The sequence below is a fragment of the Schistosoma haematobium genome, chromosome 4 (assembly GCF_000699445.3).
Source record: "Schistosoma haematobium chromosome 4, whole genome shotgun sequence".
Taxonomy (NCBI): Eukaryota; Metazoa; Platyhelminthes; class Trematoda; order Strigeidida; family Schistosomatidae; genus Schistosoma; species Schistosoma haematobium.
In genome coordinates, this window is record NC_067199.1 from 38,020,444 (window position 1) to 38,043,232 (window position 22,789).

General features: G+C 33.3%; 1 protein-coding gene across 2 annotated transcripts; it reads left to right on the forward strand.

The window, feature by feature from the left end:
- Positions 1 to 488: 488 nt before the first annotated feature.
- On the forward strand, positions 489 to 18,025 carry ELL2_1 (Elongation factor, RNA polymerase II; the record flags this gene model as incomplete). Of its 2 annotated transcripts, XM_035732484.2 has the most annotated exons (9): positions 552 to 680; positions 722 to 763; positions 800 to 903; positions 943 to 1,290; positions 2,690 to 2,927; positions 3,156 to 3,425; positions 5,261 to 5,933; positions 13,938 to 14,055; positions 14,843 to 18,025. In XM_035732484.2, 9 exons carry the CDS (start codon positions 552 to 554, stop codon positions 15,447 to 15,449), a joined length of 2,529 nt encoding a protein of 842 aa, XP_035587172.1. In that variant the 3' UTR covers positions 15,450 to 18,025. The 2 variants fall into 2 exon arrangements, with proteins under 2 accessions (XP_051066921.1, XP_035587172.1); XM_051216344.1 differs by lacking the exons at positions 5,261 to 5,933; positions 13,938 to 14,055; positions 14,843 to 18,025 and having other exon boundaries at positions 489 to 680; positions 943 to 4,061.
- Positions 18,026 to 22,789: the final 4,764 nt, after the last annotated feature.

The window sequence follows — 22,789 nt, forward strand, 5'->3', positions numbered from 1 at the left end:
GATAGTCTGAACAACAGAGGTGACTGTTCGCTGAAAATACAGACAAAGCTCTCACATAACTGACGTTAGTCAAGGACGGTCAGAAATACTTACCTTTAGGCTGTCTTGGCAAGCCATCTTGGACATTTTTATATTATTATTCTTTTTACTTTTAAAATCCTCCCTGTTCTTCAACTCTAATCATACAATATTCGGTGAGGTTAATCATCTGCTTCAAAACATTCTGATTCCAAAAGATTGTTACAGTAGTTCGGATCATCGAAAGTGAGTCGCTTGTCAAAACAAGCTGGACGTCGCCGAAGACCTGAAACCGTTCGCTAAAAACATAATTCAAGGGCAAAGAAACTGACTAGCTTGTAACAGAATGTAGTAAATATATGTTAAATTTTTTCAATAATATAAAGATGCTAGCCCTCCAATCGTTACACCAAAATAACTCTGAAAAATGAGTTGTTATATTTTTGTTTGAATCTGTCAATGGCTATAAGTTTTGAGTTAAAGGCGGGTGCGGGTTACAGCTGACTTCGTTATCCGCAGCGTCTGCACTTGGTATGTCTCTCCGCTGTCTGAAGGACTCTAGTTTTGTGTTCGATGATGCTTCATATAACGATCTGGAACTAGTTCACTTTCGTCTTACTGATTCTGCCTTGAAACATATTGAGCAACTTGCTAGCAGTTCAGTAAGTTTTTATTCAAGTATTATGTTGATTAACTAATAAAGGGAAACCACAAATTTAGCATTACGTTCAGTGGGTCCGAAGGAGTAATTTTCTATTATATAATTATTTCACCTCTGTAGTCATTTATTGTTCCTGTCGGGAAAAGCAGCAGCAGATTTACATTCAGTACCTCAAGCTTAACAAGTACTCACGATGAATCTTTCAATTGCTTGCGCACCAAAGGGTAAGGAATTTTCCTTATGTAACCTACCGTTTACTCAAGAGTTTCAACTCATTGTCTGGGAAGGATGGTCTCCAGGATCACGGTCAATGCTAAGGAGGATAGCTTCTCAGCGGCTAAGGAGCGAATGACACAATTAGAAGACGAAAACAAAAAGTCTCAGACAAAAGAGATTAAATCTGCTAAATCCATGGCTTCAAGAACAGCAGCATCTCAATCCACTCACAAACAAGGCAATCAGGGTGTGAATTTGAAGGGAAAGGGAAATGAAATTTCACCTCAGAACATAGATTTCCCTAACGTAGCCAACCGAGTTCAGTCCCAGAATCCTGTTGGTTGTGGTCCCAGTCCTCCACTATCTAATCCAGACGTTTTGGCACGCTCACTGAGGTGTGTTTACTTCTTGCTTATACACATGAAAAATGTACGTGTAATCTCAGTCTGTTGGCACTCTAATATACCGTAGTGGCTGTTTGGAAGTTCTACATTGAATGGATTGTTTTGGCTCTGAATCAATGGCTGTTGAAGTACTTACTTTTTATTAGTGTACTATTAGTTGGTAAGACTCGTTTGTCTACCATTTGCAGATCATTCTTCGTTTAGTCGCAATAACATCTCAAGTAATAAAGACTTGCCATCGTTTAAATATAACTTAATCATTTGTGGTGCATAGTTATATATATATATATCGTATGATCATATCCTAGTTGTACGTAACCAACAATCTAACTGAAAACTTTTATATTTGGGAAATTTATCATGGCATTCCACTGTAGGTTTCTATCTTATTGTTCTTACTACATTATACATTTGTATTGAAACCATACAGCTGTGTACATTATATCTGAGTAAATACGGCAGTACTATATTACTTGGTGGTAGTTTATGATTCCCGAAGCGTAACTCGTTTGATTTTATTTAATATAAATTTATTGGTCATGTACCGTAAGGCCTTCTTACTTCTAGTTGTAGGTTTTATGGATTTGAATACTAACCTGCCTGCTCCTACGTTGTAGTTGACTGACTGACTTTTATTTGTTGATGATCTTATCGGTCATAATCAGGTTAAGTATTTAACTGATTCACTTTTGTAAAAAAACGTCAGTTTCACTAGCTTCTTTTTAATGTGATATAGGTGTTACTAACCAACCACATAAGTGCGCATAATTTTCTGATTATAATTACAATTTAGGAGTAGTTTAAGTGCTGTGAGAAGTTCTTTACCCTTGCTTTGCTTTGTTTTCTTGAAATTAGTTCAAAGTTAGCCTTTTTACTATGATACTGTACACGTGGGTTCCACTGGCTTTAAAGTACCATCTTTCGCGTAATATTTTGACATGTGTTTAGTAATATCGGTTATTGTAAGTCATTTGTGATATGCCTCGATAGTCGTGACCTACTTAAGAAGACAGTATATGATTAATTTAGACATAAATATGGTTTAGTTTGTAACATTATATCTAATTTGTGAACCATATTTTTGAATTCTCCTTCGTTTGGTCAAGGGTCTCATAAGTACTTGTTCAATTTGATATTATAAAGGAAGCTACCTCAAATATAGGGATGATGTGTTTGGTGATAATTGGGTTTAGTGCGCCTAATATGGATAACGCTTTGTTAGTGACGTTAGGTGTATAACTTCCGTTTCATGTCAAGGCACATTATTGCCGGTCACTATATGAAAGATGTGTACCTACGTTCGAAGGTTAGTTTTGTTTGCATTGTGACATCCCAATTGTGTTTTAAAACCATATTATTTATATATTATACTTTTCTATATACATTTTAGAGAACGCATTATTCACATACTGGCATTACGGCCTTATCAGCGCCCCGAATTATTATTACGGTTGTCTCGTGATGGCCTATCTCATATCCAGAAAGACCAAATATCCGACATATTGTCGTCAGTGGGTCGTGTTGGAAGACAGTCGGCATATTACCTTATACCGTCTGTGGTATCAGAATTAGATGAAAACTGGCCAGGTTATACTGGTGCTGAGAGAAAACGGATCATTTCTTTGAAGGTTAGTTATTAACTTTTAAGTTGTTGATCTGTATAACGTGCTGATTATTGCTTCGGCTTCAACAGACAATGTTGGTGATTCTCGTTGCTTGTTATCTGATATGTTAAATTCTTGTTGTCTCATGTCCGAAACTCTACTTAGCTCAGACCAAACAGTTGTTTTGTGTATTTTAGACTGACTGAATTTTTAAGTTAATTTTCATCATTCGGCATTTTGCTCTTTATCCAGACTAGTCAGCAGTCTCAAACTCCTCCCAAATCTCCCACTGACCGATCTCGAACCGCTTCTCCTGACAACTCGTCCACCCCCTCGGACGACCAGTTTACTCGACGTCCAACACGAGCAAATGCTCCTTCGGCACCTCATGCATTGAGTAAGAAGATTGCTGCACTAGATATGTTGTGTGCAGGTGTGAGTGATGTGGAAGTTGCCGCCCGTCTAGGAGTATTCCGTGGACTGTTGGATCAGTGGCGAGCCAATGAATCAGAACTTCGAGAGGTGAGAATATTTCTATGTTGACTTTGTAAAATTTTGTTCAAGTCGTTTGCAGATCTTTCAATTATTTTTCATAGTCAACAGTGGACTTAACAAGAGTTATCGTTGTGTGCAGCCATCAAGCAACAAAATATAGATTACATTTTTGGTATATATTACATGAATGATCTCTCTCCTAATATATTAATACTACCTACTTTGTGTTCCCAGATTAGCTATCTTTCCTATAAAAGTAACTTGACATCATTCATATTAGATTTTACTCCTCAAATCTTCAGTGAAAAGTAGTTTTAATTTTAATTTTTGTAGTATTCTGCCTTTGCGATATCAGTATTAAAGTATGGTCACCTCATTTTTTATATGGTTTCTCTGATGTACATGCTTTGTAAATGCTACCAAAGTTCAGTATCATTCGTACATTTTACCAGGCTTAATTTCTTTTCATCAATTTTTGCCACATTTCAGCAACCCTTCGTAGATGACTAAATCTTTATACATGGAGTAATTATATAATCCATGTAATCACTTTGTCTAGGTAGAGATCCTTATATCTAAATCTACAGCTCATAAAATTAAATCTTTTGATAGTTATTGATGAGTAGTAGAAAGGGATCTTACAACGTTATATAGATAAATGCGGAAAATTCTAATGTCTAGTTGTAAAATATCACTGATTTCACATTAGGATTTTAATTTCCTTGTGTCTTATTAGTTATTTTCTGTGTTAAGAAACAAGGAACGTTTAAAAGAACAATTGGTTTCAGTAACTTCTACTTGTACACTAGTTGATTGTCCGGGACTATTAGTCCCGGAACTGAGAGAGTTGCGTAAATGAGTGAATATTTGGATCATACAACTCAATAGCAGACTGTATTAGCTAAGTACATTTAAAATAGTTTTATCACAATTAATTATGAAAAATTTTCATATCAAAACGATTGATGTAATATATATTTGCTTTTTTGTTGTTGGTAAACATTGGCTTCAGTTGTACGCCCTAGAAATTGTTTCAGAAGTTGTTTAAAGCCCAACACATTTCAAACTTGTTTACGTCCCGTTAATATTATCTTGTGATACAATTGTCTTTTCTTATTGATTATAAGTCTAAATCTACACTGAATCTAGTTGACTACTTATTTATTCTCACTCAATTTAAATCTGTGTGTTCAAGAGATCTCTAAATATAAGTCCAAAAAGTTAGACTCAAGGAAGGTGATAACTTGTAGATTGACCATAAATACTGATTAATAATTTATAGGCTTATAAATTATTTAATAGCCAAAATCATCGTTTCGTACTCAGTTCTGATGTATCCAACCTAGTTTGGATAGGAACTATTTATAGATCCAATTTTATTAGCTGATAAATAAATTTCAAGATGAATCTTTATCGAATTTTCAGATATAGCAAATATATCCCAGTGTTATAATGACCAAGAGCTCTCAATGTATATCTACCCATGAATATTTGGCTTATTTGTATCATAAGTTTTATTATATTGACAGAATCGGGTTTGACATGCAGAAAATTATTGGTTATTTTCGTAAATTGAAGTTGCTGGTACAGACAGATTCTGTTTCCAACCGACTTCTGCCTAACTTCAAAAATCAAAACCCATCAATCAACTGTGTCAGTACATCACTTCTATGTATTGAATAAATCAATCGGATGTTCATATTGAAGGAAACGTGTAATCCAGTGGTTTTAAGCTAAGTATCTAAAACACATTTACTACTAAGCATTTATCACTCCATTTTTCAGTTACTTTGCATACTAAATTTTATTTTTATCCAGATAATAATGTCTCATTATTGTGTTTACTTTTGTTTTATTCTCAGAAATTTCGTCGACTCAATGCAAACACAAATTCAGCACCCTCAACTCAGATCTCCGGTTTCAATCAACATTCCCAGGTGTATGATAAGTCTGTCGGTGTTCGTCACCAAAATCCTACTATGTCCACTGCAAATGATGTTGTTGGCAGTCAACGTTCTACTTCAACAAATCCTGGAAATACAATTTCTCCCCATAAACGTGCTAAATTAGATGTGCCCAATACACCCTCTAGTTCTGCTGACCAACAAACAGACTTAACATATTCTACCTCTGATAAAACTGTTTCAAGATCATCCATTATGCATTCATTTCCAAATCAAAACAATGATGATCATAATAATCAAACTAATACTATTTCTCCTCCACTTCACGATAACCCTCACACACTTGATACGTATAGTCGTTCAAATCAACCCTGTACATATAATATAGCCGGTGGGAGTGAGGGAGAAAGTGCCGAACATACTCCATTCTCCAATTCAAGTACTGGTAGCAGTGGTTATGGTGGTTCAAACAACGGCTTAACTGCCTCTAGTGGAGTAGTAAACAGTAGTATTAATATTGACAATCGCCGTGAAGGATTAATAGGATCTACATCTCGATGCCATTTGACAATGTCTGTTCATTCTGAATGCTTGTCTAGTCGCTTAAAAGCTGAAGATCAATTGTCTAATGGTAAGTTTTGGGTATTTCTTAATATAATACTATCAGTTCGAAAAATTAATAGTTTGTTCGAGAGTATACAGATCACTCAATAGTGAAATGAAATGACTAGTTTTCTTATATCATGCTGAGTTGAATTGTAGCGAGTATAATGTGATTAAAACCAAATGTTTAATTATAACAGATCAGTTTACCAGTGATAGCTAGTTTTCAAATCTTTTTATAACGGTTATTGATCCTTAGTGGGACCAGTTTTTCTTTCTGTTCAATGATTTATCATTTACTTCTGTTTGAAATGCTAGTGTACTCACTTGTCTTCTAAATCTTATACATCGTGTATAAAATGCAAAACGGTACAATTGAACAATTTGCATGTTTATATACTATTATTTTTGGCTTACCAGTGTTACACAACCCCATAATCCTTGTCTTAGGGTTTAATGAAATTACGAAAATATTTGTCGATTGTTTATTGGACTAGTGTAAAATTTCAGTTGGTTTTCAAATACCGAACCTCCATTGTTTTGTAGTGGGTGAAATTAAGAGTATTTGTTTGTAATTAATAATCCCTACTGTAATACGTACTTTTCCTGCCGGCCAGTCAGCCATCATCATTATAGTCTGAGACAAATATGCCTTAGCTCAAGTTGCTATTCCCTATCACTCTAACGAGACATGACTAATGAGAAAAATACGATGAGTCAATATAATAGCGATATCAACAATAGTGAGGGAGACTGGAGATTTTGAATGTTAGAATGAAATGGTATGTGTTGAGGCATCCCTGAGCTCGAGATCTAAAGAAATACTGATTGAACACATCTGTACCATCGTGACCTATTCTAAGCTATGCCACCTAGCGCCTCTAACCACTGATATCGATTATCATGCGGTTCCTAATCAGGTAGTTTATACCTGTCGAAGTGCTTCTATCCAATAGCCAATGCTTTTGTAGACTGATGGTGCGTCCTGGTTTCATCACTCGTTCTTACTCCAGTTAACGTTCTGGTTGAGGCAAATAGTGATTGGATAGAGGTAGCACATGTCCTGATCACACCAACCGATAGGATTCCACTACCTCTCCAACTGGTTTGCTTATCAGTTTGCACTATCACTGCTCACTCAGTTGCATGCACGACTAACGCTTTGAAGACACCTATATCCAAACACTTAACTGACACTTGTCTTTCACTTTCATAAATCATTTTTTGAAAATCATAGTGTAGTACAGAGAAGACTGCTGTACGATATACTCTCCACTTGGAGTCAATTTTTTTAGTCCTGATGCTTTTTCTCACCTCAATTTGAATGTTTTATTTTGAACGTCCCTAAGAGTTGACGGAAGTGTTTCAATTTCCGATTCAGGTTGTATAGGAATATTTTGTAACTAGTGAAACAATGTATTGAGATGATTTGACGAGTTTATATTATATTGTTCATCATTGAGTGTAAAATCAGTAAATACATTTGTGTATTTCATATCATATCTGACTTGTTTAAAAACATGTCCATCAACTATTATGCTCTTGATCTAAATCCTTAATTCGATTTGAAAAGCTACATAGGATATCACACTTTCACTCAGCAAGTTTGATCCTAAATGAGCTTCTAAACCTGAAATTTATTACAGATTTGTATAAACGTTTTTCTGCTTCTACCTAACTCTTATTGTTTAAGTTATCTATTCACACAGTTCCATCGTATTTCGAACTTGAGATGAAAATCAATGGTTTACTTTTAACATATAAATCATCAGCAGACCTATTCCTCTGTCTAATCACCTTTAGAGCTCTTTTACTCGACATCGGCTTAATTAAAATAATTAAATTAGATATTAATTGTATGGCAACTCGAACTGATGTACGTACGTACGAAGTTCTACGTTGTTACTGACTGAGCTGTACATTTCTAGTATATTCTGACCTAACTTAACCTATTCATATTCACAATCTTGTCGATTAAAAAAACAACTAACCGAAAAATAAACAAATAACTTCAGACTTTTCCGTACTCATACTCATGCTTCCATAGTTCTCTAGTAGAACGTAATATACCATTCATTATTTGATGAGTTGTATTTAAATTAACCCAAAATTATTTTTATGGTTTTGTATTTGTATGTAGTTTCAATGTATAGCAATATCTCATAGATAATTTTTCTGCCATATTTTAAGCCTATAACTGGTATTTATATTGTTACACTCAAACTGCCATCGATTTGTTGGATAAAACAATGTGTTCATCAGTTCGTAATAGTGACCATAAACTGTGTATTCTGTGTGTTGATTTTGTTGCTTATTACCTACTCACATGACTTACATAAATAACGTGGCTTACATGAAGTATCAAACTTTTTATAATCGATAGTCACTCATTTCAGTTTTCTGGGTACTATATTTTTAATCTGTTAGGCTAATATATATACTGATTAAACTGGTTTCTCACATCGTGTTTGTGAGATGAATTTTACAAATCCAGCAGACCAATCATCGGTCTATGTAATGTGAGATTCAAACAGGCATCACTTAGCTTCACAACCTGATATGTTATTATTGAGTTATTTAGACCTAGACTGACCTTTTGTGCAACAACCTTAATAATTGCGATCAAAATATCAAGCAAACGACATAGAACGGAGAGACAAAATATTAAGGGTAAAATCGACCAAAATCTCTCGGACACCAGCTGAAGCAGAAATAAACGATTGCGTAATGAACTCTTCAAACAGTCTCTAACCAAAGTGGAAGAATGTCTTTTTCAAAAAGAACTACAACACTGAAAAGGTGTCGAAAACGGAATTCTTCGCAACGCTGGAGTCATCACTCAAAATTTCACTACTAAGTGAAGAAACTCAACAAACACCAAAACAAACGGTGGTACTCCTGGTTTAACAAAAGAAAAGTTACTATCAATTAACTATGCGAGAACAAAAGGCGTTAACATAACTGGAAATATAGAAAAACACAACCATAATAATGGATGAAGAAGACTACATTCAGAGGTCTGAGGAGCTACTCAAAGACGATAGTGCATATCAATCAATGGAAGATAACCCTGTCCAAAAAATTTATAATAAGATCAACGGGACTGTCAACAAACTTGTCAAAGCGGAACTACTGACAAAATATGGTCAATGGAGAATGAGGTCAAATGAACCTATAGTATACCAAAATTACACAAACTGAACATCCCTCTATGACCAGTCGTTGCACCTCCATGGACCTCTACGTACAATCTTTCAAGAATTATCACAGCCGTTAAAATATCTGACGAACTCATATGATCACTAGATCTAATGTCCAACAACAAATTGAAGGTATCCTTTAATGCTATTGTCCTATTTGCCTCTATCGAACCAAATATAACAAAGGACACTATTCATCATTCTCACCAATAATACAAATCTTTCAGAATACACCAAGTTTCAATGCCAAAGCCTGATTAATCTCATTGACAACCTACTTCTAACTCGAAAATATACTAAAAAAAGGAACTTCAGTGGGTTCACCGATATTCGAATTAATTACGAAAGCATATATGCAGAGGTTGGAAAACTTCGATCCTGCCAACGATCAAACTAAAAATCTGTATACTTTATGTGAACGACACATTCATCATCATCCAAAAATATCATCTAATAATAATTTGATCAACTGCGTGTTAAACAACATAAAATTCACATTAGAGGTAGAAACAGACAAACTATCATTAAACATGTCAATCACCAGAACCAATATGAAAAAGATAGATGCTCATATATATATATATATATATATATATATATATACCGGAAATCAGTTCATACCAATCTGATGCTTGATTACATACCAATAACTTGATGTCTCACAAAATCAGCTGTATACGAGCACTTTTCAAACGAATAACCAGATTGGAGTTATTCAAAAAATAAAGAAATAAAATACCTATTGGATGTATTTCGAAAACTGGCTATACGCCAAATGTTATCTACAAGATAAATTTCAATCAACACCACGTAGGATAAAGTGGATGCCCTCTTCGTCTACATCTATATAACATACACTCGCTCGTGTCAATGCATGTGAACAACAGTAACCATAAATTCGATTGAGAAAGGATGAAGTTATTGGACAGGAAAAACACGAAAACAACTAAAGAGTTATTAGACGCTTGTAACTATAATTAATCGTTAATCAATATATATACAATAGAATTAATTTAATCTATCGACCAATAAGGAAAAGAATTAACAACTGCAAGGTCAGAGTTCAGGTCAGGAGAAAAAAACACTTATAAACAACTACCATACAATTGTAGATAACAACCAAGTTTCAGATCAACAAAACAGGTTGTTAGCCACTTATGAAGAAATCCTAATAACTCACTTCTAATTGAAGTACATACTAATGTTGTTGTTCATTAAAACAATAAAAGCTTCAAAACCAGTCCATCAAGCTCAGAGACCTCATCACCTCAAACTTATGACATTGAACTTAGAAACATAAATTTTCACTCCGGTTGACTATCAATTAACAATTAATAATATACCATTTAATTATATGATTCTATAACAACCTTGAATAATTGACATTCCCATCAACGTTAGCTTGTCTAGGTCTTTAGTTCAAAGAGTCTAAGGAATGAATTTTACTGAAAATTTCCAAACATGTTTAAAATATCATAGGGGCCATAATTAAAGTAAATGAGTTCAACTGACTAAGGACATAACTTTGTTAGCATATAATATAATGGTCTTGAGAATTCAAAGTAGAAACTGTTTGTGATGCAGACTAACTATGTATAAATGTTGTTGTATACATTTAACACTGATTAATTGTTTGTAGAAATTGGCAGATAGTACATATTGAGAATACTAAGGTTGATAAAATAACTCGTCTATTTAAATTTTTTTGATTGAAATCATGAGTCAATTGAAGCTAGATCCCTAGTGACTAGCTTCGTGAGAAAATTCTCGGAGTTCTGGTGAAAAGCCGTGACCAGTGAGCTAACCCGTGTCGGGTAGAAACAGGTATCTACCTCAGTACAATAAAAGATGGTCGCGCAATTTCATGGATTGATTGAGGTTAGACATTAACACCACTGGATGCCGGCTCAGTGGTCTAGTTGGTTAAGCGCCTGGCGCGAGACTGATGGGTCCTGGGTTCGAGCCTCGCGGGGTGCGGGATCGTGGATGCGCACTGTTGAGGAGTCCCATACTAGGACGAAACGGCCGTCCAGTTCTTCCAGGTTTTCCATGATGGTCTAGCTTCAATTGACTCACGATTTCAATCAAAAACTTAACAATCTCCACAACCCCTAAACTGATGATTTAAATTTTCATTTTCAAATACACAAATATACTTTTTATGATATATAAATCAAAACTCTTCATTTGTAGATTTTATTAAACCATTTAAGAATAAACTTTCTTCGTTAGAACTTATATTGAGTTTTTAAACATAAAGATGTTCAATAGAATATAATCTATTTATATGCATATAAATGACAGTTACTAACCTGGTTAGAAGATTTTCTGGGCCATTGGTAACAATGAAAAGTGCAAACTTATAGTAAAGTAAAAATAATAGCACAATGAATAAATATTTCAACACAGGAAGTAAATAAAACTTGATAAAATGAACTAATCAAGCATTATGTAATACGGGAGGTGTGAATAATCGGTTTAAATATCTGAGTAAAAGGGAGATGTAAGTGTTTCAGAAAGAAATAAACAAAGGTATTTCAAACTTATTTTAAACAGGACTAGATTTATTAGTTCTAATCCCTACAATTCTCATTATACGTATCAAATGCTATCGAGATGAACTGATCGGATTGCAGGTAAATCACTCAGAATGCTTTAGTTCCATCTATCACATAACCAATATCAATCAGGTATAATAAAATGAACCCGGGTATTGAAGTGTTCCACGAAGGAAGATGCTCACTTTCTAATTGGCTAAATTGTCTAACAGTAGGCCTGTAAATATCTTTCTCCACAGATTGATGAACTAAATTGGTCAATTCAAGAAAAACTTTAAAAAATGACAAGCAATGATTAACTGTGTATGAAGTCATTTTTTCAATTCTAATCAGCCTACCATATAGGAAAACTATCTATATCTCCATTAAATTGTAGTTTCAAAAAGAAAGGTTTCTTACGAAAAGCACATGTTTCTGACTTTCTGCTCACTATATGCATATGTCTCCTCATAATCTTTTATCGGTAACCGTTTACAATCAATATATATAGTCTAACTCCTCTGTTTATGACATTGTCGTATTATATCTTTCTAGCTCTGCTTGTAAAACAACTAACCAGATTTCTTTTGCAATGATTAATTACAAAGCTGAGATGTGTGTATGTGTTGACACCCAGATGAACTTTTTCTGAACACGTTTCTACTGATTGATCCATCTTTCTGTTTAAACAAAATGTCAAGAAAATGTAAATTGCTATCATCATACTCTCCCTCACAAATAAACATTAGTGTCGAGTGTACTACTTGTGTATGTTTTTATAAGATATTTACTCTTATTAATATATTTGTGCGTATGGCATTGATGGTAGTGATGAAATGATAGTTTAGTCATTCGACTCTCAATCGCTTACTCTCAAGTTCGAGTTCCACACCGTCTACTTCGGTTTTGAGATTTGTATGTTATCCTTAACCCTCACATCCAACTACTGAATAAAGCAGTTAATTTAGATTTAATGGGTGTATTGTCAAAGCTTCGTATTTGTGAATAACATTCATTGAATGCTGGTTATAACTTGAAGGATAAAAATAAGTTGGGGATTCTGAAGTTATTCACTTTAAGTATTGTATGCTGGCTACTATTACATAAAAAATGCCGTGGAACCAACTTTCATGAAAAACAATTTTAAGCTGAACAATATTATTTCTATGTTAAGCTTAAATAATAATAATAATAATAACAGTAAGCTAATATAATGCAAATAGAGTATCATCTACATCTTTCGATAAGGTCCCAAATGCCCTGGTACGGCTGAAAATAAGGAGAGGCCTCTCTCCCTCTCGAAATTCTGTCATGTGGCCATGTGCATACAGCCACTACCAGGGAAGTCCTACTCACTGCCTTCTCGCGGCGAGGGTGTTGTTTACGAAATTGTGAGGACGAAAAACGAATATCCAACACTTTAACCTGGGTTAGTGGATATCGAGGATCCACATAAAAACTCAATTATTTGTGTGGTCTTTTGTATTAATGTTTAAACAAATTAATAAATTTGGTGCACTCCATCGAAGTCATTAAAATTTCAGTTATAAAAATTCTTGTCGTTTATTCATGACACTGTCATTCATTATTTTTAGGTCATTCTGTTTTATTTTGTATACGTTACAGTTTTGTATTTATCTTTTGTTTATCATTTCAAAGTGAATCATTGTGTATTATAGGAATGATCACTTCATTCTATTAGCTTACATATGTTGCACTTATATAAAGATTGAAACCATGTTAGTACTTTTGAAATTGTTTTGATGAAACTTCTGATCTGATGACAGGATATATGTTACTTCAACTTGTTATGTTGTTGTCGAATAAAGCGGTTAATAATTTGTCAAACAAATGATTCTGTATTATCGTCTTACCGGTTGACCTTTTTTGATGCAAATACCAATCAATTGAACTACTCAAAGATAATGCTTTAAATGTAAGCACTTTCCAATGGTAGTTCTCTCTTACAAAAATATCAGTTATGAATAAACACTATCTCTAAATTGAACATTGCATGAAACATATATACTTTATGTTTTGTTTATATGCGGCAGTATAATATAAGATTATATAATGTATCACTACTAAGTCTGTTCCAAAGATAGCTCATATTAGCTTAGCAAATTATGTATGTCTTTAAGAGATTCCTAAAAGTATATTGTACCTATTTCGAACAGTCTGGTTTTCATGAAATGGAAAATTATTGAGTGTACTAGTCTAGTCTTTATATATTTAATTTATGTTTCATTTCTTGCTTATCTTTTGTCTATTTCTCTCATTCTTCCATATTTTCAGGTAATACAACAAATACACCAGCATATGGTATAACTGAACAAGCTTTGTCTCAAAGTATTGTCGGAACAGATGGTTTTCATGTAGGCGATTTGAGCAGTAAATTGGCTGAAATCGACCGGTATGTTCTCTTAATTATTTATACATTGTTTATGTTTAAATTTGTTAATTGTAAAGCAGTATTGTTAGATTTAGCATAATAATGAATTGTATTTTTTCTGAAAGGCAATGTTTCAGGCTAGAATGGTATGAGATGCTTAAAGTTCCGCTTACATGTTTCTTTGGATTATCATTATCCTCTTTCAAAACTATTTACAGCAATTATGATACAACTTACAATAGATTGTCAACTGGTTCCTGTTTAGCGTCTTGTAGATAATCAATTTTTAATACTTCAATGGTTTTCTGTGAATATCTTAGTAGTATTTTTGATATAAGTAATGTTGTCGCACAATGTATATATAATTCATATTATTAGAATATATGTTTGAGAACCACATTATTGAACTAGATATTAAACGTATGTATGTGCAGACTAGGATTTGTAATATCTTAAAAATTTACTCATTCATCAAGTATTTACAGTATAAGGGCTATACAGATACTACCCGGATTGTCAAACCGAAATATGCAGAGCGGGATTCGAACCTTGAACTTAGTGATTAAAAGTCGAGTGTGTTAATCAATAATCCACTGTGATTATACCACATCTAAAGGACTGGTTCTCGTTAGATTACAGCAGCTAAATAACTTTGAGCCTGCTAAGTATTTTGTAATATTTTGAGTTATGACAGTTAAATCAAACCAATAAACTGAGATTTTCATACAATGGATAGATTTTAACAGCATGTGAAGTTGTGAATATTTTTTTAAAAAACAGTTATATTTATATCCTTTTCTTTCTTAAGGCTTTATCCAGAAATCTCAACATCAGAACAAGCTTCAATGTATTTAGCTGAATTTGAATGTACCTATCCAACTTATCTTCGAATGTATCATTCATTCTCAGATATTTGGAAAACTGTCAGTAATCTACGAAGTCAATTATTAGAAGCCACTAGAACTGAAGGTTTCGATAGTGCTACTACAACCCATTTAGCAAATCAATTAGATAAATTTATACGTCGTTCTCGTTCACAAAAATATCGTGATGATGAAATTCAATTAACATTGATGGTACATAAATTACGATTGTTAAAACAAAGGCTTGCTGTATCACAACACAATAATAATGGTGGTCGTCATCGTGATCGCATTCTACCTGTTACTACTAGTGATGATGTAACAGGTGATAGAATTGATCGTCTTCCTAGGAGTAATAATAATAACAATATAAAATCTATTTCAATGAAATCATCATCTAGTAAAGTATCTTCAATGCCTAACAACAATATTGCTCAATCATCTAATAATAATGAAAATAAAAATAGTAGTCGTCTTATTAATAATTGTTATCGTCAATTACTAACTGATTCAAACGATTATTCAAGTCTACTCCCATGTAATCAAGTTTGAAAGACTACGACTAAATAAGAAGGAATAATACAGCTACAGATTTTTTTCTTCCTTATCGTTTTACACCTATTAACACTGGTAAAACTTAATTCTCTCAAAGATTATGCAGTGTATTTGACTCTCTCTCCCTCCTCCTTCCTCCCTCTCTCGTTGTCTTTCGGTTAAATAAGTGTCTCAATTATCTTGCCAATCTTTTATATCAGTAGTTGTTTCGTGCCGGCTATTTCACACTTCTTATTACTTTTTTTTAAAAATATTGTCATGATTACATTCATGATGTATATGGTATTAACCTAGAGAGTAGTTAGTTGAATGATCATAATTCCCCTGTATACAATAAATGGAGCATACACAACATTGTTCATTTTGACTGATATATGTAAGATTTGTTTGTCTCTTTTCTTTGTGTGTGTGTGTGTGTCTATGTTTTGTTTGATTTTGTCTTTCGTTTTCTCAATTTATTTTTTTAAATTTACAATAATCTGTGTTATGACTGGTGTCCGGATATATATATATATATGGGGTATCCTGTCGAACTTATATTAACTACTAGTTGTCCAATATCTTTCTTCTGCTTTCTTTTTTTTAATTACCCTGTGTCCATTATCCCTTGTGTTTAGTTACTGATGTATCCCTTACACAGTTTTCTTTTTACAGTGAATTAATTAAACAGAATATTTAAAAAGATAAGTCACATTATATTTACACACAAAAAAAAAATCAATCAGGAAAGCATTCCTTCAATTAATCTTTGGTACCAATCTCTCTCTCTCTTTTATATATATATATATATATATATATATATATATATATATATATATATATATATATATATATATATATATATATATTGGTGTATGAAATTATGGTGTTGGTGTTGTGACCCAATTACTGTGACCTTATTATTAGTCGATGTTATTGTTCCAATTAACAAAACTATTTGTGAATAATCTAACATAGTATTATTATTATCATTATTATTGTTACTATGATCACTAAATAAGCATTTCCTATTCTAATCTACTCGGAAACAAAACTGGTTTTGAATAAGTCTATAAACTCTACTAATTGACATATATATTTCATATTTTAAAAAAATGTAGTGAGGCATTTATTACCTTACATTTCATAAATAAATTAATTAAAAATTTCTTTTGTCCATGGTCTTACTAATAAAATGTATTAAGATGCTTAATTCTATATATGCACATGAATTATATGTATAAGATGCCAAGATGTATCTGTATTATTTCTCTTCTTTTTCTCTCTTTTCTTTTGTTGTTGCGGTTATTATTATTATTATTATTATTATTATTATTATTATTATTATTATTATTGAAAGATTTGTGAATTACTTAGTCAGTTTTTTTCTCCCAGTTCACCTCTATAATATGTACGTTGAAATTATCGACATTCAATATGTTATACAGATAGATTTATCCGCTCTGTGACAGTGTGTACACATGTTTATTTATCATGTATGTTATTTTAGATCTCTATTTTTCTCTATTCTAGACTTTAAATTCCCGTGATTATTACAACTGTTTTGCATTCCATTATTAAGCAATTACATATGAATAGTTGGTTGTAATTATGCTTCCCTTGCCCGCCTCCACCGAGTCTTCCTTCCTTCATAGTGTTCATATGTTTGTGTATGTACGAGAGAGAGAGAAGAGATTTAGTCTTTTTAACATGTTCTTGTAGTTATGGTTTATTGATCTTCGATATTATTATTATCGCTTTTAATTCATTTGTCCGGTGACTTGAAGTTTGCTATCTCTTCACATTTTTGCGAATAAAAGTTCTCATAATGATGTATGTATTTACCAATAACATTATTGTTCATAATGTCGAATGGAGATCATTTCACTTTTTATCCTATTGATAGTTGGCTTATGCTGTCTCTCTCTGTGGTATTCTTCAATTTCAGTAAGCATTTCATCTAAACAGAGTTAAAAATCTATTTGTTCACTTATGATAATTGTTGTATTATGTCTGTTAATTCTTTTTCTGTCACTTTTCCTTTCCCTGACAAACGTATTGTCTTCTTTATTCCTCATCTGTTTGTATTATTTCAACGCTACTGCTACTTCCGTTCACATGTGTGTGTGTGTGTGTATTTCCTATGAAAGTTAATAACTATTGTAATCTGTTGTGATGTAATTAATTGGTCTTTCATAGCGCACTATACTTATTATGTTAACAATGCAACAGTTAAAATCTACTTACTCGTAAGTCTGATTTTCTGTTTCTCTTCTTTTTTGTCGATTTTTTGTTGTTGTTGTGATCATATCGTTTCTATGTCTATTTCTCTCGCTCTCTGAACTTTGTCCATCCGCACACGTACACTCACACACACACATACTACGTACATTTGTCCTATTTTCTATGTAAATATTATGATTATTTATTTTGGTGTTATGAATAAAATGGTGGTTCTACCTATATATGAATGTCAATTTCATATTGACTGAATTGATTTGTTTGTTCTTTTTCTCTCTCTTTTTAACAATAAAACAATATTTTTTTGATGTTTATTCAATAAGGTATAAATAAATGTAAACAAATTAAACAAGCAATTTCATACTTATATATATATTATCAGAATGGGTTTTGTGGAGAGTTTTAGAAATTTCATAAGTTGAAATCATGAGTCAATTGAAGCTAGACCACCATGGAAAACCTGGGTTCGAATCCCGCGGGGTGCGGAATCGTGGATGCGCACTGCTGAGGAGTTCCATACTAGGACGAAACGGCCGTCCAGTGCTTCCAGGTTTTCTATGGTGGTCTAGCTCCAATTGACTCATGATTTTAACCTATGAAATATATACATATATATATATGTATATATATATACATAATGTGAATGAACGTGGACACGGTTTTTGTGATTTCTTTCAACAAAGAAAAAACCAATTAGGAATTGATGAAAAGGATAGTCTATCCGTACAGTTGGTGTTTATTCTGTTGTACTTCGGGTTATATACATGATACTTTAATTAGTTGGTAATTATTTAGGTGAGACTATACTTTATAGACGAACCAATCAGGTATAAGATAGAAGGTCTCGAATTTTGGCACGAAATTTACTCATCCATTTGGTTAAATAGATTTATAGCTGATGTCAGTTAGTGATGAAAACCCTAACTCTGATTTCTAATCTTAACCATTAAATGTAAATCATAATTCGGGTTCGTCACACTAATTTATAACCCTAATTCGGTCGTAGTTATTAGGTGGACACTCACTCTCAAGGTCAGTTTAGCCTCGCTTGAAGGTTGTCCATAAATTATAGCCTTGTCATTATTTGAATTTAATTCAGCTGTTTGTACTTACACTACATCTGTACAAATTAGAGATTTTGTTGTGTATTAAGGTTCAAATTATTATAAAAAATGGTCAGTTATTTATAGTGCTTTGAATCCACATTGATAAAATTAAGAATAATCCTTGTTTAGTGCTATTCTGTTAAACAAGTTAATCAATTCCAATAAGAAATTGAGCACGTTTTTTTCGGTAATGCAATGAGAAGGCCAAAGTTATCAGGATTATGCGATAGATATTTGCGCAATACATTTCAAACAATCTGATTACACATATACTTAGTGACTTTTCAGAAGGGGTTTTGTGGATATTATAGCAATTTTAATAGTTGGGATCATGAATCAATCTAAGCTAGGCCACCATGGAAAACCTGAAAATACTAGACTACCGTTTCGTCCTATTGTGGGACTCCTCAGCAGTGCCCGACCTTACCTCGCGGGATTCGAACCCAGGACCTATCAATCTCGCGCGCGAATACTTAACCTTTAAACCATTGAGCTGGCCCAGCTCCAACAGTGTTCATGTCTAACTCCAACTAATCCACGAAATTGAGCAATACATCCACCAGTGTCTTCAGAGTTTTATCAATAAATGTAATCATATTATTGATTGAAATAAGAAACTTTTAGAATACTAATTGGAATTAAATATTGAATTACTAGGGTTGATTATAGAGATAAGAAAATAAATTTCTACGAAATCTCATAACAAAAGGATCAACACTCTAATTTTGGAAGACTCCAAATGATGCTTACTTTCAATGGGAACCATGCTCGAAATAGCGTTTACAAAGGACTAATTTACTTAAAAGTTAGATGTTTTTCATTGTACAGTGATGAATAATATCTCGAAAAAATCTTTTTAATAATAGTACAAATCATGTCATATATATATATATATATATATATATATAAATATTTAGTTCTGGTGATCTTAGGATACCCGGGCATGTGATTTGTTACGATTTGGGATCAGCTGATTGTAAACTTATTTGCATTTATTATATATTACTGGGAATTAGTTTTTGTATGAATGTCACACTGTTTGTGTTTGTTGTCATAATTGATTTAATTCAAAGTGAGATTTATGCATAAATTTTTGATTTCTGTCGAGCTGTGGTTATTTATTTCAAGTGTGTGAGTACTATTACAAGTTGTTTCAGTCGTAAGAAACATAGAATCTTGCACATATGTACATTGATTCAATTTGTCCCGCATCAAATTAACACAATAAGATGAAATTGTCAAGACAAATTCTAGATTAGTAGAAGTATTAACAGTATCAGTAATAGTTGAATACATAAATTGTAAACAAGATATTTCAATAGAAAAGATGAACTCACTAAATAAAAAGTATGAGTATTCTACATCTAATTTGGAGTAGTTTGACTTATACTGTTGTTGATATTTTGACTGAGATTTGATCAGTCTTAGTTGGCATATGCGCAGATTGTCTTCATATAGCCATTATAACATAATTTTACACAATAGATAGAATCTAGGTAGCAGTGGGATACAGTAGGCTCGTTTTGTTCAATTTTGGGACTTGTCAGTTAGATATACCTGTACACTGCCATGCAATAGCCGCCAAAGGTTTTAGAACCTTATGGTCAATACGTAGGGCTTTTAGTCATGTCGACGCTAAAACGTTTTTGACTTTGTATACGGTGTTCGTACGTCCTAAACTTGAGTGCTGCATACAAGCGGCTATCCCCTGCTTAAAAAAAGATAGTGAGCTTCTGGAAAAGGTTCAGAAAACAGCAACTAGGCTGATTCCCGGAATAGCGAAGCTTCCTATGATGCTCGACTGGCCAAACTAAACCTTTTCCCGTTGTTATATCGTAGAACTAGAGGCGACTTGATTACAGTCTACAAATTGCTTAGTGTCAAATTTGCACCTGATATGTCCTCATTTTTTTTGTCTTTCAAAACAGAGAATTTACGAGGACACTCCAAAAAATTCACAAGCCCAGAACAAATTACTTGTCATCTGACTATCGACTTTCCCATCGAATCGTCAAAGAGTGGAATTCACTACCTCAGCACGTGGTTGAGGCTCCATCCGTCGACTCTTTCAAAAGAAAGTTGGATCGACTGAGAGACCACCATTTCCAGGACTAACACAGGCCATCAAGCCTCCTGTCCTTTCCAAACTGAAACTGATATCCAGCATAAAACGTGACACATATGCGTCAGCTCAAATTGTCATAACAGCGGGATGAAAGCATCAAGACAAATTCCAGAGTAGTAGAAGTGGCAGCAATATCGGGAGTAGTAGACAATAATAGGTGTAGAAAAAGGAAGGTATAAGATTCTACTGTTCAGAAACTAAGGAAGGATGAAGAATGAATACATCTGCGCCACTACTTTTAACTCAATATTTATCGATTTTTACAGAAAAACAAAGCAGATAAAACAATTTATCGTCATTTATGCGCTCGTCAGCACGTGCATATAATCAAGGAGCTTCTTTACAGTTATTACTTCGATATGCCCCAGATCGTAATGAAGTTTTATCAAAGAAGTTAAAAGATGTTATTATTATTAATGAAACAACCTTTCCTAACCTTTATCCAGTTAATGGGTTTTTGCTGTTATCTTTATGTTCGATTCAGAAAACATCCTCTCGGGTTTATTAATATTCGTTCTCTTTCACGACTTGACTTATTTCTATTTACTGGATTTATATAATCGGATTAGAGCATACAATTGTCAATCATCATTTATGCATAAAATTGTGTCACTTATACTTTTCATATTTTCTTAATTGTCCTGAACTTATATTGCCCCAGTTAGACAAACTTAAAATCAAATAGTTGCTGTTTCTTTCACTGGGGTAAGCAAGTGTTTTATAATTTAGGTAGATTTAAATTCAAGGTTTGAAACTCTGTTTATTTTCAACGACAGCTTATTGGTTATGGATCTGTTGGTGAAATTGATCGTTTTATTAAAATGGGGATGTCAAATAACTCTGAGTGTATGTCCTTAAGTGTTCAGGGAATAGAAATATTGAATTGATGCGTTCAATGCGAAAAAATCCGATGTTAAGGTTGATCTTGTTTCTTGTGGACAATTGTTTTCTGCCTTTTTAATGCCACCTTATTATTATTTTTGCCATCATCATTTTTGGATCATTACCACGACGCGCAATGCTGACTAGTGTAGGGGACGGTTGGAAGGAAGTTAGCGGCGGCTAAACCAAAACGTTGCATCAGTGCTTGAAATCACTAACTTCTAATCTGAGCCATGTTGGTAGATGCAGACTACATAGTTGTGGTCCGTATGACTATCGTAACCAATGGTCGGAGGCTGTAGGTGACACGGCTCAGAATCGATCACAATGGCGTCGGTGTATACTCTCTTTGTTTTCCTTTAAACTATGAGATTAAAACTATTTCATATCTTTCTTTCTACGAACTAACTCTTCCTTCCTGTACTCAACCCGTATAAGCAATCTTTCCTTTATATATCACCACCACTGAATAAACCACTTCTATGAATCTGGTGTATTAATGAGGTATGACGACTTGGATCGATACATATATGTGCCTGATTCTACGTTGTAGCTGACTGACCGGTCTTTTTCAACTGTTCTTTTATGAAGCATAATAAATGAAATATGTTTATGACTTTGTAGCTAAATATGTGACAATTGTCCTATCCTATGTTTCTGTTAAGGAATTCTAAGGATTTGTTCATTCTAACGAGCAACCATATGTTCCATAATATTATTGGTATCAGATTTATAGATTGTGATTAAGTTAAAACATGATTGTAGTGTATCACAAAGATCTTTCTGCTGCCATTACTAGAATTAGTGACAAATTGTAGCTCCTTATATGTGCTTGAGGCATTTGGATTTGATTGACCCCTCAACAATATCAATTGAACTCTACTCAATAATTATTATTGCTTATCAGTGGTATGTCAAACGATATCCTGTTAGTACTTGCCCACTTTTTCACTTCAATAAGTAGGCATGTTAACCTGTTAATCTACTTGTTCTTGGGGAGCACC